Source organism: Chinchilla lanigera, unplaced genomic scaffold (genome assembly GCF_000276665.1).
Source record: "Chinchilla lanigera isolate Chin_1 unplaced genomic scaffold, ChiLan1.0 scaffold00053, whole genome shotgun sequence".
NCBI lineage: Eukaryota > Metazoa > Chordata > Mammalia > Rodentia > Chinchillidae > Chinchilla > Chinchilla lanigera.
In genome coordinates, this window is record NW_004955454.1 from 10419723 (window position 1) to 10440252 (window position 20530).

The 20530-nt window shown below is 33.4% G+C and overlaps 1 protein-coding gene across 3 annotated transcripts in view; it reads left to right on the forward strand.

Annotated features, from left to right (window-relative positions):
* Window positions 1-20152, forward strand: part of Sntg1 (syntrophin, gamma 1) — a 741266-nt gene extending 721114 nt beyond the window's left edge. For all 3 annotated transcript variants that reach the window (XM_005396048.2, XM_005396049.2, XM_005396050.2), the window contains one exon: window positions 18556-20152. In XM_005396048.2, coding sequence (XP_005396105.1) covers window positions 18556-18714 — 159 coding nt within the window. In that variant the 3' untranslated portion in view covers window positions 18715-20152. The remainder of the gene's footprint in view (window positions 1-18555) is intronic.
* The last annotated feature ends 378 nt before the right edge of the window (window positions 20153-20530 follow it).

A 20530-nucleotide genomic window follows, 5' to 3' on the forward strand; every position in this document is an offset into this window, starting at 1 on the left:
TTTTGGGTATGTTTTTCTTCCAGTACTAGGAATTGAACTCATGACCTTGAGCTTGCCAGGCAGGCACTGTGCCACAGAGCTAAATCCCCAGCCCCTCCTTTACTTACTGAATTCAGGGTGAGAGACTTCATCTGTTATTCAGACCCTTCTAGTGCATGGCCCTGTGTGAAAACCAGTCAAAGTCTGTTGTTACACAGCTCTTTATTCAGGTCAGATCCACTTCTCTGAAAGAGGTGATCCCTTTTTTGCCCTTTGCATTCCTCCTTAACTGCTGTCCAATTTGCCCTGGGGATTCACATTCTTCATATTTGTCTCTGCACTTGTCTTTACTGCCTCTCCCTAAACTAAAGGTTGTTTAAATTAGTATCTGTGCCCTTATGCTAGCTCCATTCTTACCTGCATTTCTCTAAATTATTGGTGTTACCATAGCTTTGTCTTGTACTTGTTGCCCATCAGATTAGAAAAATGCCTTGATAACTTCATCAGCTGTTCTGAACTTGCTTCGTAATTTTCAAGTCTGTACTCTCTAGATGCCTGTTTCCCTTTATAGAGACCTCTTTAGCTGTCTTCTCTCTCTGGCTACACCTCCCCCTTCCCCCACAACTGCCATTAATGGGTCTTTTATTTTGTGCCAACAGGGTGCACTGCTACTTACATTGATTCTTGCTGCTACTATCAAAAAATGCCTTACTATTTTACCAAAATATTTACTTTAGTTCTTGCTAGAATTCTCAGTATGCGGAAGTCTTCTTAACACAAATTCTATATTTTTCTTGCTAGTGGGGAAACATATCTACTAGTTATCTTATCTATACTGATAGCATTCATTTTTAGTTATTACTCTTCTAACATTTTTAATGAACTAATAAGCCCTTAGTAATGAAGCCAAAACCGTAAGTTTAATAGAATGACTGCTAACCATAGTATGTGGAGTTCTCTTTCATGTAGTCTAATTATATATGCAGCTGTGTAGCTAGTTATATTCATTTATGTAAAACATTTGTTATTTTTGCTGTTCATCTCTTCAATATTATTTTATTATTTCATTCATTAAATGCAAGTTTTTAAGAAGATAGAATTTGTTTGAGTGTTATTCTCAAACAAAGGAACCATTTATAGGCAAATAAATGCATAAAAAATGTTCCAAATCATTGTTTATTGGAAAGATGCAAACTGAAACAACACTGAGATTCCATCTCACCCCAGAAAGAATGGCTGTCATCAAAACATTGACTGATAACAAATGATGGACGGGCTGTGGAGAGAAAGGAACCCTTCTCCACTGCTGGTGGGAGTGTAGACTGGTGCAACCACTGTAGAAATCAGCATGGGGATTCCTTCAAAAACTGGGATTAGGGGGCTGGGGATTTAGCTCAGCAGCACAGCACCTGCCTGGCAAGTGTAAGGTCATGAGTTCGATTCCCAGTACCGGAAAAACAAAATAAGCAAACAAAAAAACAAAGACAAAAACAAAACTGGGATTAGAGGTCTCATTCCACCCAGCTATCTCCATCCTGGGTATTTTCCCAGAGGAATTAAAAACATCATACTACAATGATATATGTACAACTTTTTATAGCAGCACAATTTAGAATAGCTAAATCTTGGAAACAACACAAATACCCATCACCTGAGGAATGGATGAAAAAAAAAAAAAAACCTTGAGGCTTTTATAGGTAAATGGATGCAACTAAAGACTATATACCTAAGTGAAATGTACCATACTCACATGTGTAAACACTGTATTGTCTCCCTAGTGTAAGAAATTGAAAAAGTAAATAGGATCCAAAAGATATAATAGATATTGTGAAAGGGAAAGAAACTGCTTAAAAAAAAAGAACAGCTGGGATAGGAGAAAGAGAGAAAAAGTAAGAGAAAAATATATATTTATATAAATATACTCACACATACAAGATGGCTAAGATAATTGTACTACTAATTTCTATTAGATTATTGAAAGGAATAGTTAGTGCTTATATTTTTAATCAATTTTACATGCCTATATGGTAATCTAAACAACTACTTTGAAGATAACTATGCAATATAATAACCATTGTTAATTTCCCATCTTGTTTTGAAATGCTGTATCATTTCTATTGTTTTTTAATTCTCTTTAAAATTAAAAAAAAATTTTATACAGTAGAGTGCTATTCAGCCATAAAGAAGGGTAAACTACAGACTTTTATAGGCAAATGGATGCAACTTGTGATCCTACTCATAAATAAAATACATCAGACTCATTTTTGTAAACATCATATTATCTCACTAGTATTAGAAACTGAAAAAGTAAATAAGATCCCAAATCTACAATAGATAATGTGAATTGGGAAGAAACTCTTCAAAAGGAAAAAAAAATTGTGATGGGAGAAAGTGGAAAGAAAGGGAAAAAGAAAAAAATATTCGCATACAAGATAGTTAAGTTGGTTATACAGCTAGTGGAAAAGAAATGTTTCTGCTAATATTGTTTGTATAGGGTATCATGCCTATATCTTGTACTCTGAGTAACTACTATGAAGACAACACTATGTAGTCTAATAATTATAGTTACTCTCTTACTAGCCTGTTTTGAAACTGTTTGTTACTTTTATTTTTTCTCTTTAGAGTAAAAAAGAATCATTTGATACATAAAATAAAATAAAAAAGATGCCATTTGATGCATTAAAGAATGTATTTAAATTCAGCTTCTCTGTCTATAAAATACGAGGAAAATACAAGTGTGTGTATGAGGACGAATAAGAAAAAATGCATTACTCTGCAATTTTAAAATTAAAACTTTTGGGGCTGGGGATTTAGCTCAGTGGCACAGCACCTACCTGGCAAGTACAAGGTCATGAGTTTGAGTCCTGGTACCGGAAAAAAAAAAAAACAAAAAAAATTAAAATGTTTATTTATTTATTTATTTATTTATTTATTTTGGTTTTTCTCCGGTACCAGGAACCGAACTCTTGACCTTGCGCTTGCCAGGCAGGCGCTTTGCCACTAAGCTAAATCCCCAGCCCTAAATGTTTATTTATTTTTAAACTATGAGTAATGCCTCTTCTAAAAAATGCACAACTTATTTGAGTTGGTCACCTTCTCTAACCAATGAAATAATGCCATAAAATACTAAAATTTGACATGAAAAATTTAATTATGAGTATTGCTGTCCATATAATCGCCAAACAGTGTTTGCCGAGCAACTACCTATGGGGACCTAATTATATAGTTCTATTGAGTAAATTGTAAGTGTTTTCCAATCTAATTAATATAACTCCCAGGTTTCATTTTATTTTTATTGCAAGTCTGATTAAGAATAGATTTTATGTGATTTCAAATGTTGATATTTACATGACTTTGAAATTTAACCCAGTTTACCTTTGTAAAGTTTATATTTTCAGCCGGGTGTGCTGGTGCACACCTGTAATCCCAACATTCAGTAGGCTGAGGCAGGAGAATTATGGCTTGGTTGAGGCCAGCCTGTGCTACAAATTGAGTTCGAGGCCAGCCTGAACTGCATAATAAGACCCTGTCTCAAAAAGAGAAAGAGAGAAAAAGAGAGAGAGGGAGAGAGAGAGAGATGGAGGGAAGGAAGGAAGGAAGAAAAAGAAAGAAAGAGAAAGAAAGAAAGAAAGAAAGAAAGAAAGAAAGAAAGAAAGAAAGAAAGAAAGGAAGAAAGAAGAAAAGAAGAAAAGTTGATATGCGTTTTCCTACTTCAAAGTTAGATATGAACTACATTTAAACTGCTACTGACTGTGGGTGACAATAGCTTCACTGGTAGGAGGTTGATAACCCAGAGCAGTTTGCTTAGGAGGACGCCGTAGTCACTACAATAAGAAGCTATTTTTTTCTCCACCTCTCTTACCCCATCAGTTATCCTCCACTAGAACATTGTTCATCCAGAAAATATTAAATAACATTCATTTATCAAGGTCAAATTTTATATCTTTGCACAGGTCCTCTTTAAAAGACTTTATTCAGGTATACAAATGCATAGCTATGAATAACATCTAAAATTACTAATATTAAGATAGCTCTTGTGGTATTTCCATGTCTGACTAAGGAGCTTAGGATACCAGTTATTTTGTGCTTGCTTCACACTGGTTTGAGGAGAGTGACTGAAAACTAAAAATTTCATTTATTTTTTATATCGCTGAAAGATATCAATAGCCATTTACATGTAATACTTTCACCAGGAGGTATTATACATGAAATGTTTGATGAGGTAAAACCAAAATTTCAGGTTCAGGCTGGTTTTAGAGGGATATATGGTAATATTTTGAATAAATTTCTGCAGAAAATTAAATGCTCTTTTTGAGTAGCAACACATAATGCTTAGCATTTTGTTTCCATGTGTAATCAGTCCAAATATGTTGATGGCAGGAGAATATACGCATTTGTTAACAATTAATGTGAAAACTGTTGAACTTGATGGAAGCTTATTGAGAAAGTTCACTTATCTGTCGCAAATAGATCCATCAAAATCTTCCAGCAGTACAAGAATAGCAAATACATGTTGGAAAAACCCTGGAGGTATAATATATTTAATGAACTATTAAAATGTAAAATCCTTTCTTCATATGTATCTTCCTCTGCGGTGTGTTGCAGTAACAGAGTACTGTACATGAGATTAGGTGATTTATCACGAACAGAAATATATTAACCAGGAACATAACACAGACATCTGGTGAGGTCTGTCCTGTCGTGTCAATCTTATAGAAGGCCAAATAAGAACATACGAAATAGACAGGTTTGAGAAAACAGAAAGGGGCAGGAGGGCATTTCAACATGCATTTTGCAGGAAACAAAAACTATAGCATCATGCTACATTTCTTAAGTTCTGACTGCTTTTACTGAGAAATTAGAATGCAATAGAAATAAATTCCTGGAGAGATATTTTTCTTATCAAAGTCAGAAAAAGGCAAACCAGAGGAAATATTGATCTGAAAATATGATTTTTGAAAATGAGGAAACTCAGATCTTGCTTTAAAGGATGGCAAAGATAATTGTCAATAAAACACATATTTAATACTACATATGCACATCTGCAAGGTAAATGAATTACTTAACAGGAAATGGCTCTTTGTGGTACATTAATTACTTGAGTTTCTGAACGTATTACAGTACTAATGGTTTTTAATTCTTTGATTTTAGGAAAATCCCTAAAATGCTTAATAAGAATGTTAGGCACATATATATAAGAGTTGGAGGAGCTTTGTTTTGTTTTTTAGTTGTGTAAGGCTAATGCCAAAGCTTCCTTTATTTTTTTTCTGAAAGTGGAATTCCATAAATTCTCACTTCATTACTCAGAAGCTTAGTACATTTCCCATCTGTTTCCAAAGCCTCATTAAACTTCACAGACTTACTTAGATGACCATAGGAATAGTTCCTGACAGCAGCCATGAGCTATGCTGTACTGTCCTGACAACCCGCAAAAGACTTATTTTATTGTACTGGGCACTAAAAAAAGTTATATATATGTAAAGTCCATAATATGTGATGATTTATATATAATGTTCTTATAGACAGTAATAAATCTAGAATTGTATTTTAACAGTTCCTAGCTATTCTGGGTGAATGTATATTTATTTACCAGTTCTTAAAGCATATGCTTTTATGTACATAGATGACTTTGTTTGTAAATTATACTATTACATAATATGGCCAGACAATCTTCTAATTTCTAAACAACCTGTGTTCTGAGAGCATTGGTGAAGCTCTCTCATGGAAAGTCGCAACAGTGCCTCCACCGCACAAAAATGCTGTTAAAATGTTTCCTAAACTGATATACAGAGCATATTAATCCTAAATTACTGGATTTGAGCTCTGGATGCCAGAATAGTGCTCTTTGTGCAGTACAATAAAAGAAGCAAAAGAAAATTGCTTTTCTATTTAATGTAGCAATACGGAGCTGGAAGCATTTAAAAATAGTGAGTTATTGTGGGCTTCCCTCTGTATCCCTGCTTTCCCAGTCACGTGGTTCCAGGGACTTTACATTGCCTTAAGAAGCTTTTTCCAAGCATATAAAGTATTGGTAAGACTCAAGTCAGAAATTGAGGATTGATTCCCAGTAATGCTACTTTCTCGCTAATCTCAGTAAATCTTCATTTCCTCATATAATTTGTGGATAAAAATACCTACCTTAAAAGGCTTCACTAGCGAACAACTGTTCAGTGGCTTCAGCCTAAGAAATGAACTTATAACACAATAGATGGGACATTTAGGCTACTTAAAACGTGTGTCAAAGAACCTCACTAAACAGTTCGTAGTATGTTGAAGTTATATTTTAAAAGAGGATGAGCGGTAGTCTAAATGAATCTGTGTTTGGCACTTTTGGCCAAAAGATAAAGAAGTTTTATAATTACAAAGCTGGACAGGTCATGTGGGCTCAAGGGTCTATCTCTCTCCACATCAGAAATGACAGGTCAGCTCCCTGTCCTCCTCACTGTTCACAATTTCTGGCTTTCCAGAAACAAAGTTTTTCTAAACCTCTGAGACACCGTTTTCTTCCTGGAAACTATAAAAAGCCCCAGCTCTTTAAAGTGTGGAGAAGAGAAACAGGGCAGAAACAACTACTTTGTAGTAAAAGACCTGCTTAGGTCAATGTGTAATGGTTCTGCCTACTGTGGAAGAATTTAAGTACCGTATGTCGAAATAAATTAGCTCCAAAGTGCTGAAGTCTGCTTTGTGTGTGTGCACGTAACTTTTATATCAGCTTGGTTTATGTGAAATTTCAAAGTATCAGTTATATTAACAGCAGGGATAAATGTAAAGGAGATATCTCGAGAGAACAGTGCATCAGTCTTAGATTTTAAACTCTTGGGAATTGCTGCAGATTCTAGACTATTTTAGTTCATCACTGAGATTTTATTTTCTCCATATATATCACTTTCTTGGATACTGAATTTATCTTCCAACTTATACCAAGAGTCCAGAATGTTCTTTTTTTGATAGGTTATAAAACTTAAATTGCCATCATTTAAATATAAACTTCCTCCAAAATAAGTAGCTAATGGGAGGAATATATTCATGGTATAAAGTTGTTTATTTTCTTTTTTGTCAAAAGTCACCATTTATGCACAGAATAAATATAACTAAATTTTTATTTAATTTAAGCAATAATATTTTTAAAAATCAGAATTATGAGATTAAAGACACACTTGAAAGCAATTCCAAGGAGGTAAAGAAAGGAAATATAGAGCACAGTAATCAATTTCTCTATCATTTTCTCTTAACATGAAATACCACTAAAAATTTCAATAATCACAAAGCATTTAAATATAAAAAAAGAATTTCAACCTAAAAATTAAGTATTTGAATAATTAAGCAAATACAATACACTTATACTAAAAATGTGTATTCTCCTCTTGGGAGTCATTGCATAATGCATAAAGATTAATGTTTTAAATTTAGGCCTCTCAGTACTCCAAGAGAATTTCTGAACTACACTAATCATGCTTCTTTCAAATTTATAGCCCTAAAGATTAAAACATTGACTGATATATTGCTATTTTAATATGAGAATAATTGTGCAACATGATATGAAGAGATACCAACATTTATTTTCTTTACATTCATTTAAAAGAAATGAAGCAAGACATTATTAAACATAATTCTTTTATATCAAGACCTACTACAGATCATCAATTTAATGAGTTTCTATTCTTATTATCAGTCCCAGTAGTGGAGGTCAGGAGCTAAAGGTAAATAATAAACCAGCAATCTGACCCACAGAAAAGTACAGTCTTCCATACATGCAAACCTATCCTGTGAAGGAAAATCAAATAATAGATTGGAATCTAGTCTATCTTCATAGACAATACAATGTAAATTAATTTATATTTATGGGTGACATCCATTCTGCAGATTACCATACTTCATGGCTTTTTAAGAAATCAAAAGTAAACCTGAGTTCCACTTCAGAAAGGGCACAGAAAACTTCTGAAAATCTACCTTGTAAAAGCAACAGGAAACAGTAAAACATCACGATCATTTTTTACAAAATTCAGTTTAAATCTCCCTGAGTGACATAGACTCAACTTGAGCTCCTGAGACAACCTTATCCTAAGAAAATCATAATTATTTGACCTTTCTAGGGACTCCTTAGAAAAGTCTCATTGGAGCGTTAGTCATTATTTGACCCAAGCCACAACTTGCTCATTGAGAAAAGCCCTATTCCAAGGGATATAATGAAAATAATTCACAGTAATTTTAAAAATTTGCAACTACCTCTTTTGGCAACACTAGTTATGTTAATCAGGAAACTAGTGCACAAATTAGAAAAGATCTAAGGAATGAGAAGTTCTTGCAGAACTTTGAAATGTTCAAATATGTTCCCGAATCCTAGAAGGACATATGAATGTACAAAACTGCATAAGCAGAAAGAATGAATGGGATGCCCTAATCTTTCAACTGTGCCCCATTTTAATACTCTGTGCGTGCAGAGGTGTAACTGCCAGAACATTGCAGGAGTGCCATAATACACATAGAGCCCCATGAGAAAGTTAGAAGAGTTCGCTGCAAGTTATTTACAGAAATAATTCTCAAATCTTCAGGTGAACACTAAGCTAAAAATCAGAGGCTTCTGTGTCTTCTTGAGAAGAAACATAGACAATATAAACTTAGTCCAGGAAAATCACTAACAAAAATGCTAGTGGTGCAATACATGTACATTCAGAGGACTGACGGAAGCCATGCTCAAGTAATTAGCATGTCTTAGAAAATAGAGAAATTGATGAAGATGTGAAAATAATACTGAAAATCAAATAAAGCTCTATAACTGAAAAGGGCAAAAGAGAAATTTTTAAAAATCCATAGAAAAATGAACAACAGATTTCAGTTTGAGAAGAAAATATTTGAAGAGTTTAGTATATTTCAATAGAGCTACTAAGGTTATCTAGCCCAAGAAATAATGAACAAATGAGGAAAAATTAATGGAGTTTCTGAAATTTGTGTAGCACCACCAAATGTGTCATCATACATATAATGGGAATAGTAGAAGAGCAGGAAAAGACAAGAGTAGAAAAAATAGTTCAAGAAATAATGGTTGAAAACTTGTCAAGTTCTACAAACAGATTAACCTACATATTCAGGAACCTCCTCATAGAATAAACTTCTGTAAACATTATGGTTAAACTGTTAAAATCCTGAAAGAGAATCTTGAAAGCAAGAGAAATCTCAAAGGGGATCAATAGTATGAGAAAGAACTGATCACTCATAGTAAACTAGGAAAGCCAGCAAACAATAGAATGGCAAACAACATACTTAAGGGCTAAAAACAATTGCTGACAAATAGGAGTTCTTTATTCAACTAAACTGTCTTTCAAATATTAATGAGAAATTAAGCAATACCTTATTAGAAAAATAAGCAGAATATTTGTCACTAGTCACATCCAGTACAGAAAAGATTCAGAATAAAATGAAAGAATACTAAGTAATAACAAAGTCACACTTACAAATGAAATCACTGGTGAATGTAACTACAGAGATATAGTTAAGTAGGTGGGTAGATAGACAGATACATAGATAGATAGATAGATAATTGTCATATATGATAATATAATGTATTATTGTTTACAAAGTTTTCTTCTGTAGACTAAAAGTACTTTTTCTCAGTAGCAAAGCCTTATACATTTTTTATATTTATTGGCCTATTAGTCTGTTTTCCAGTCTCTGCATATGATAATTAACTTTATAAGATCTTATAAGATAAATAAGTGAATTCTATGCTGCAAAATACAAGGTAGTGGAGGGAAAGGAAATAAAGGAATTAAAATGTGTTAAGTACATGTATGGAATCTCTCCAATGAATGCAATCAATATGTACTTCCAACATGTACTAATAAAAGTAAAAAAGAAAGAACGTGAACACAACATAAAAATAAGTGATAGTAAACGATTAAGGTTCACTGAGTTAAAAAATAATAGTGATGAAACTGTCATTGTGGGGCTGGGGATGTAGCTCAGTGGCAGAGAGCCTCCCTGGCAAGCTCAAGGCTGTGAGTTCAATTCCAGGTACAAAAAAAACCCAAAAAACAAAAACCAAAAAACAGTCACTGTGCATATAATGCAACAAAATGTAATATGTATGGCAATAATAACACAAGGTTGTGCGGAAGAAACAAAGATATGCTGGGAAAAATTTTAAGTATTACTGCAATTAAATTCCTGGTCAGACCAAGATTGTTTTAACATGTAAAGTATAATACCCAGAATAATTCATCAAAAGCTAAATAATATGCAGTAAGAAATAAAAGAATTAAACAATAGCTCCAGCACAATATATACACACAAAATGGAAAAAAAAAAAAAAAAAAAAAACCAGTCATGGAAGGAAATTAAAACAAGAATGAAAGAAAAAGGAATAAAAAAGACAAAGAAGCATAATAAGAAATCAGCAAAGGAGATACAACTTTTGTCTTATCTATAAGTGTAGCAAAACTAAACATAATGAACACTTCAAAAAAAGACAAAATAAATTTTAAAAATGAGCCAACTACATGATGTCCTCCTGACACATACTCTCTTAGTTTCATAAATATTGCACTGGATATTCTATTCAGAGATAGATGACTTGAGCCTAATGTAGAAAATCCTCACAAATACATTAAAAATGTATTAGTACATGAGCTCAATAAGTCTGTATCATGAAATATCAATATGTAAAAATCAATCATGCTCTATACCCTAGCAATGGAGAGCAGAATGTAAAATTAAGATAATAATTAAAACAGAAATAGCATCAAATATAAAATTCTTAATAATTTTAACAAAAGAAGTATAAGTCTTATTCACTGAAAACTATAAGACATGGAAAGGAATTAAAGAAGACAAATAAATAGAGTTACATTTTATGTAAATATAATAAAAATCTTAATATTTTTAAAATGGATATCATCTCAAATTAAAATATAGATCTAGGAACTACTATCTTATAAAAATCTGCAAGTTAGTCCTAAACTTATATACATAATTATATAGATTATATATGTAGGTGCATATAGTGTAACTAAAAAAGCCAAGACAAGTTTCATACAGGCATGAAATTGGATAATTCTCATTTATATATTTTAAAACATATCACAAAGAAGTGGTAATCATGACTGAGTGGTGTTGGAGAAAGAATAAATGTATGGAATATTGGTATCTAATTTAGAGTTCAGAAATTAACTTCATTTATTATTAGTTTGTTGTACAAATAACTTTCATCAAAATAGAATCAGAAATGAAGAACAGTCTTTTCAACAAAAAATAATAGTGGAACTGTTTATCTCATCTAAAAAATTATATGGCATTTGTTCCTCAGATCATACAAATTGATACCTAAAGATAAATCATATACGTAAATATCAGACCTAAAATTATAACTACCTTTGAAGAAAATATAAGAACAAATATTTATGATGTTGAATATTTTCATGGTGTTTGGATTAAAAGCCAAAACCAAGAGAAAAAAGAATTGGTACATTGAGTTTCATCAATATTAAAAACATTTGTGCTGAAGATGAGACCACAAAGAAAGTGAAAATAAAAGCAATAGAATAAGAGGAAAAATTACACATCATAACTGCTGAGTCTGTGTTGAGAACATGTAGACAACTTTCACAAATTGAGATGAACATAAATACTCCAATTAAAGAATGGCAAAAGACCTGAGTTGACATTTCTTCAGAAAAGTCACTCAACTGACCAGTAAGTCCACAACATGTTGCTTAAATTATTAAGCAAGAAATGCAGGTCAAAATCATAATAAAATATGCGTCCCGACATGTAGCATGGTTATAGCAATTTAAAGAATCAACAGTAACAGTGATCAGTGAAGATGTAGAAAACTTGGAGCTCTCATACTTTGCACATGAGAGAAAATGCTTTTTCTAATTTTTATTTTATTAGTACATGATCGCAGTTCACGCAGTTTACAATTATTTGGGGGAGGGGCTGAATGTCCACACTGCAGCTTGCTTCCTCACCTGTTTATAATCCACTTATAATATAGCTATGATCCACTAGCTCTCCTGGTTCCTCTCTCCTCTAATTCCAAAATGTATCTCCTCTGAGAGACAGCTGGCTTTTCCCCAGTGAGTGCAACACTGAATTGTCACATGATCCAGCACTTTCAAATTCATTTACATACCTACAGATTGAGAACACATGCCAACACAGACTTGAATAAACTTTTCCCATGGAAACATTTCTCATGGTAATTAAACAGGGAAAATAAACCAGATGTTCAACAAGTGATGAATAGACGAAGAAATTGAGTTTTGCCCAAATAAGGGAGTATTATTCCCCAGCGAGGATAATTAAATTACTAATACGTGATACTACATAGATGAAACTTGAAAATCCAATCACAAAAGATTGAACCCAAACAATTAGGTGAATCCAGATAATCACAAAAGATCACATTTGCATGAAATTATATAAAATGTCTAGAACGGGCTAATAGTGGAGAGAAATAATGATTACTGGGAGAAGGAAAGGGGAAATGGAATGTGATACGTAGAGTGTGGGATATATGATTTAAAATTTAATCATGTAATGAGCATACACTTCCATGAATATACTTAAATCCACTGAATGGCAGGTCTCAGATTAAATTTTTTTATTTTAAAGAGAAAAAACATAACAGAATAACAACAATGAAGACAAAAACTAAACAACATAGAAACAATAAAAAAGACACAGGATTGCAAAACAATATGATAGGAATCAACAATGGTTGCTATATTACATACTGTCATCTTTAGTGAAGTTGCTCAGATTACCAGATCTAAGAATGCAGGATGGATCACGTAATTAAGGACAATAGCCAGTAATTAAAAAATTAGAAATGATACAGGGCTTCATTAAACAGGATGGTAGGAATTCAGCAATGGCCCTTATATTGCATATTGTCATCTTCAAATTAGTTGTCCCTATTACTAGATATAAACATGCAAAATTGGGCAAGAAAAAAAAAATTTAAGCATTAACTATTCCCTTTAAGAAAACAACAGACATCAGCAATACATTTATCCCTCCATCTTACATGCCTATATCGGGTTATCTGAGTAACCACTTTGAAGATAACAGTATGTAACATAACAACCATTGTTAACTTTCTATCACCTTGCTTTGAAAATTTGTACCATTTTTAATGTTTTTATGTTGTTGTGTTTATGTTTTTGTTGTTTTGCATTTATTCTTTTCTCTTTAAAATAAAGAAAAGATTACTTTCATAATATGTGAATTGTATCTCCATAATGCTTCTCTGGGGTAGGGTAAAAGTGGATGATATACAAAGGGAGTTTGAAGTTAATGTTAGTATGTAAATTAATGTTTAAAATATTGAATTATATATTAATGGCATAGGTAAGTCTGACTGAGACTAACAGCATATGGAAGAAAGTAATACTGTATAAATAGCAATGAGAAGTTTGATCTTTTGGTTGTGAGATCATAAAGATTATTAAAGTTAAAGTAGGCCTCAAGGAAAAAATAAGAACCACACTGAAAATGTAAGACACCTTCAAGTATGGATAGGAAAAGACTGAAGTCAAGAGTCAAAATAGAAACATAGTGCTACTAAGCAAGGATTGATAGTATGCAATTTTCCCCCAAGGATTTTCATCTGTTTGTCTTTACATTCCAGAAAGCAGAGCTAATTTATGTTTTAGTGATCTAGTGTATGTTTCGTGACTAGCTCTTGTGGGAAGAAAATATGAAAATATAGATGGAAACTAATTTATTGGGTACACTGAATAATTCCCTGGATTGTGCCTATGCATACAGTAGACTCATGAGGTCATTAGATGTCTCCGAGGAGTGGGCAGAGTGTAGAACACACATTTCATGCACGATGCCTAAAGTATTACATAAAATGATTTCATACTTTGTCCAGATTTTCAAGATCGCCTTACCCCCTGCTGAGCAATGGCCTCTCTTCTTGTCTCACGTAGAAAACAAATAAATAACTGCACATCATAAACTTTCTCTTGCCTTGAGTTGCGCCCACATGCTCCACACTGTGTCCTGTCGCTGTGGATGAATTGTCTCTATTTCTCTGCAAGACCAGACTCCCCGCTTTTGCACTAGTTCTGTGTTTCTTGTTCCTTCAGGAATATGGTTTCTACGATTGTCTTCACATCTACTACCTACCTTAAGGCAGCGTGTATACAAATATGCTATAGTCCATCCTAATTCATGATTCTGCTTGCTGTAATTAGCTGTAGTCAAACATGGTCTAACACTATCAAATAGAAAATCCCAGTTATCAGTGGTGGATAATCTTCAATTTGGGCACCATTCAGAGTAGTAAGATGAGATTCTGTACCTTCCCGTTCTGTTCTTCTCAAAGTGTGAACCATCCACTTCCTCAGGGTCACCATGATCTATCTACTACCTCCTTACAGGTACTTCTGAGGTATTTTTAGAGAGAGGCCATATTTACACAACTGTCATTACAGTATAGTATAATTTCCATCATTAGTTATCATTAACTTTTTACTATGCTTAGTTCATAAGTTAAAGTTTGTAATTGATTTGTAGGTATGGGTTAAAAACATAGTGTATATAGGCAGACCCTGACTTAAGATGCTTAGTTTATGACTTTATGATGATTTTGGACACACCCCATCCCTGGCATTAGTATCCCAATGGTGGCTCTGCTTGGCATCCTTAAACTTAACATGAGGTTGTCATTGTATCAATGAATTTTTTAGTAGTAGGTCATCAAAGGCATAAACTAAAGGAAATTTGTATAGAATTAATACTTTCCACAAACTGAGGTCCTCAGTGGATGTTTTAGAACACGTCACTCATGAATGAGCAATTACTGTGTAGCAATGTTCTACGCCATAGAAAAATATTCTTAATTTTGTCTATTGGGTCTGTTTCTCTGCTCTGTTTAACAGAAAAGGTCCCTCTAGTTCTTTGCCACTTGGTGTTTTGTGAGCCCATTTCTATGTGTCATCTACCTCCATTTTTACACACACATGCACACGCACACAGAGTCTATCTTGTAACATTTCAAAATGACCTCTGTGTTGTTGAATAATGGTTAGTTTCCAGTTGGCATTTTGCAAGACCCTTTTTCCCACTCATTTGAAAAGCTCTGCTCTCACTTTTATGTTTTCTGCCACTTTCTTATATTTTTGTACTGTAGGATGCCAAGGATGAGGGCCACACTCTTTTCTGTACATATCCTCCCCACCGTGATTTTCTCATCCAGACCACACATGGTTTTCTACTATTTATATGCTCAGAGAGTAAAAAAAAATCCAACACTGATTTTTTATTTACGTCTAGAATAATATGGGCAACTCTTAAAATGTTGCTGTGTCTAAAATGCTCTCAAATGTGCAGTGTTTAGAACCAAAATGTTAACCTTCATACTAAACTTCCTTTTCTTACAATTCCTCTAATTTTTGTTTGTTTTTTTTAATTTTGTTTTTGTTTTTCTTCCAGTACCAGGAATCGAACTCACGACCTTGTGCTTGTCAGGCAGGCGCTGTGCCCCTGAGCTAAATCCCCAGCCCCTCCTCTATTTTTTGAAATGGCAGGGCATTAAGTTGGAGGTTTGTTATGCAGTTATGCAGCTTTATTTTCAAACCTGACATCTTTCCCTATTGAAGAACTTCATTACCCATCCCCTCTCACTTCTTCACTATTACTCAGTCAGAAATCACTGAGTGATCATTTTCACATGCTGCAATCCTTGTCGCTTGTCGCTCACAGTAAAACTCAGAAAGGACTGGCAGTGCACTTCAAATTTTGGCCTGTGTCTTTTCTTTGACTTCATTTTCTAGTAAAGAGTGTTCAGTTCACTCACTGCATTCTACCTATAATAGCTGTTGGTTTCTGCAAATTCTCAGACTGTGTCTACTGTGGGGCCTTTGGAATTATACTTCTCCGACCATGAATATATTCCCACAAATATCAAAACGATCAGTGCCTTAGTGAACTCAGAGATTTTTCCTACATGGCAGTGTGGATTTTCCGGACTCACCAACCCCTAGTGCACTCTATATTACCTTCCTTCCCTATTTTCTTGACCGTTCCCAGCATATCTTGATATGTTACATTTGATTTATTTGTGACGCTCTATTTTATCTTTTGTCACTGAAATGTAAGTCCCACTATTCCTTTTGTTACTGTTGTTTTAGGGTCATTTTTTGACCTGCTCCATTTCTGACCTGGGCTGGTTCACCCCTCCTTAGACAACCTAGTGATCCCCTGCTCCTGGGAGGTCACTGTATGGATGTTGAGCTTAGGCTGGGCAACTGCAGCCCAGAACTCGGCTCAGGCAATCCTCCCATCTCAGCTGGGACTACAGGCAAGCGCCACTGCACTTGGCTTTGGGGCATGTTTTGCTTCATTTTGTTTAGCGCTATAGCTTTTCATTGAAAGGAACAAATGGTGTAAATATTTATTGAGTGAGTGCATCCTTAAATTTTGTACAGCTTTTTTTAGTGAGATTTATGGAGTTAATGAAGATTAGAAAAGTTTTACTCCAAGGGGAGAGCTTATTGCATGCTGAAAGCCATTTCTGGGTGTTTGATAGATGAATGGAAATGTAGGTCTGGGTTTCATTGGAAATAAATAAAAGGTTAGTGACTCACTGCTTGCCATTAATCTAGAATTGATCATTGACTCCCAAAGCTACTCATTCATGTGGAAGAAAGTTGGGTTAATACTGAATCAAGGGCCATGAATGCATGTCTTCTGTTTTCACTCCCTCATTACCAGTAGTTTTTTCCTGTCTACCATCCCGCCAAAAGACAAAGGTGTGAAAATCTTGTCTTCATCAATATCAAATTATTGACAAACACTTCACAAGATAGAAAATCTTTCTCTAGCTACCTGGATATTTGGGTAGGGAATATTTTATTACAAAAATAAAATCTCCAACTTAATAAAGTTACAGAATTATTTTGAGAGAAACCATTCTTCTCACTGAATTTTTGCCTGCTTGCAACATTCCACACTATGTTCATTCCCACCAAGAGTAAATTGCATGTGTTTGCTGTTTTATTTTTTAGTGACACACAGGAAAATCACACATTTTCTGACACTTTCCAGCCTTTTCTCATATCAGGTGGATTTTAAATAGGTTGACACAATATCTGCATGAGAATTAAGCTGGCTACGCAAAGAATGGCAGGGTGAATGGAGAACTTTCAGGGTGAGTTAAGGCAAAAGAAAACATCACAAATGTGAGCTAAGGCAACACATCACAAATGCTTCTGAGGTGGGAAGCTGAAGATAAAGCTCTTAAGATAATTGTGATGGTGTTACTAAAAACATGTTTGTTGAAAGCATTTTTGAGAATTATTCTTTGCCTTTTTCTAAAATAAATCACTATTTGACATTAGAAATTGACTATGAAATATTGAAGATTTGAAGGTAAATTTTGAGATAGCAGAACTCTTTCTTTTATATTGTATGGGCCTATGCATATATATTACATTCCATACTGCTCCTACTTCACAGCTTAAGAAAATATTCAGAGAAAGATGTATTTTATTTTAAGAAACTCTGATCTTTAACAGATACTGTAATATGTCATAATTGATTGGCTACTCTATTATTTTCCATTGCTAGAAACTATAAATTGTAAGTAATCTGAGCAAATCAATTATAATTTACATCTCTTAGTACAAATATGTAATGAGTTAGAAACAAGTTTATCAATTATTTCATATGGTTTATTAGCCATTAGCTATCCGCACTGTGATAAGTTCCACATATTAACTTCATTAAGAACATCAGTGTATTAAACCTCTCTTAATCTTCATGGAATTAAAAAGTGGTTCTGGATCTATTGTAGATGTTCCTTAAAAGCACTAAATACATATTTTAAAGGCTATGCTGAGATTTATAGGTACTTTGATGGTATTTGTGGTTTAAAAGACATTTTTTCTATTTTCATTGAAATATATAATATTTCCTCATGTCTCTCAATGGGAAACAGAGTTCTAAGTATCCATAAGAATGAATGGACTCTAGTTATTTTTATTTTATTTTGTATAAATGTCATTTATATCATTAAACATGCAGCTACAACAAGTATAATTGAGACACGAATTACTTTTTGTGAGTCATTTAGCTCCTAAGCTCCTAGTGTCATAAGATGTTTGTTTTCAACATTTCATATTCAGTTTCCCATAGCAAATAGTGACTCATTCTATAAAACAGCTGTTTTTTTTAAATTATGCTAATCTTTGTTTATCACTTGAAATATATATAAACAGATAAAAATATGTTCTAAGGTACTTCCAAGACTAGTTTAACTTGTACATTAGCTAGCGCAAAATTCAACCTCACAGAAGAAATTTCTATGTAGTGTTTATCAATCCTAAGGTGGCTTTCATAGGCAATATGTATACATACTCGTTCTGTCTCTCCACCACCAAATTTGAAGTAAATTCACGTAGGACATTTACATATGCAATAAAAATGCTGCTATTAAATTAGTGTTCATATATTAGATAGTGTGGATTTTAGATAAGCTTATTGTATTTGAAAATGCAGAGTTTTCAATTTAAAAAAAAAACATGATTTTGACGTTTATCTCCCCTATTTGTGCTTCCCTTTCAGGAGTTGGAATTTTCAAATTTATTTGCTGTTCTTCACTGTATCCATTCATTCTTTGCTGCCAAAGTGGCCTGTTTGGACCCTCTGTTCTTAGGGAATCAGGCTGCTGCTTCTGCTGCTGCCAGCTCTTCTACCACAAGCAAAGCAAAGTATGCTACTTGATATCCTCAGTCCTGCAGTGACACTTACCGTGACTAAATAAACAGAATAAATATTATTAGTCCTTTTACACTCTGGAGAAGCCACAATATCCACAAGTCACCAGTGGAGTCAGAATGAAATTTCAGCAGAAAAAAAGATCATGAGGAAACTTATACACATTCCCAAACCAGGAAGCATCTGTAAATTATTCGAAGTGGAGACAAGAGCCTATTCTCCTTTAGTTAACTTGCATTTACACACTGCTTTCACCAAAGGTGGAGACAAAAGAATGAATGGAATGAAGAATTCTGTAAATAATATAAAAATTGTAAGCTACCTATAAATAAAAATGCCAATCAAATGGTTATTTCTGTATTTTAGATTATTTTGTATGACAAATACATATTGGGCCAGATCATGAACTAATGCCCTCTCATTGATTGTATTATGAGTGTAAAGAGATAAAAAACAAAATGACAGCAAGGAGCATGCAAAAATTCTCATCCAAAGGAAGCACTTTAATTTGCTGATGTAAATTTTTCCTTGTATTCTTAATCCACACTGGCATTCTAATTTTGCTTATCTGACTGTGAAGTATTTTAGGAACTGCATAAAAATAGTCATTCTGCTCTATGACAGACACAGTAAAAACTAGACTACTTCTCCCAAACACACGAGTAATGTGTTAATTATGAATGGTGGAAATATTTACGAATCTCTTGTTCCTTCCTTCATTTTAAACAGATTTATATTTTACCTAATTAAATTTATTATCATGTTAAAGTTTCATAGATTTTCAGTGACCCTAAAAATCTTTTATAAAGTACTGTCAACAAATATCATTGTAAGAAAAAATTTGTAACCCTATCTCTACTAATTAATCATGAACTGAAATGGCCCTACCAAGCAGTCTCATAGCTATATTGATGTTAGAAAATAATAGTTTTCCATTCGAGTAATGTCTTATTAGAAGTTAAGGTAAGATTTGAGAAGAAAAGTTAAGAGCTGAATCATTTATTTTTATTTGTTTGGTTTTTTTTTTCCAGTACCAGGAATCAAACTCAGGACCTTGCACTTGCCAGGCAGGTGCTGTGCCACTGAGCTAAATCCACAGCCCTGAAAAGCTGAATCTTACCATGTCATAAAAAATGATTAAGCAATGACAACCTAGGTATTTTATTTTAGAATTATAAATGTGAAGAAACTGCAGATTTGCAAGTCTTAGAGGTATGCACCTACATTTAGGAGTCAGGGTCTTATATCATTAGTTGTGTGAAGTGGGTAAACTTCCATATCACTAAAGCTTTTTTGACATCTGCTTTTAAATAACCAGCTGTTTATTCAAATACTTAAAAATTTCACTTTTTAAAACTGACTCACATATTCCCATCTAAACCAAACACTAGATATATTTTTGTGAAGATGAGCAAATATCTAATAAAAATTGTTCAATTTCCTTTTTTTTTTTTTTTTGGTTTTTCTCTGGTACTGGGAACCGAACTCACGACCTTGAGCTTGCCAGGCAGGCATTTTTGCCACTGAGCTAAATCCCCAGCCCTCAATTTGATTTTTTAAACAAGACATAAAAATCATTTAAGAAGGAAATAAAATCACTCATTTAAAGGACAATTGTTCAATTAAATGTAAAAAGTCAGTATCAGGGTGTTTTCATAATCACTACAAGTTATTAATGTATTTGCATTATATTGTTTCTTAAAAACAAATGAAAACAAAAGTTTGAGGTTTGTGATTGGTCCTGGGAAAGTATTAAGTTGGATCTAAGATACTTTATCAAAAACTCTGTGTCAAATGGAATAATATTTTAATACAATTTACT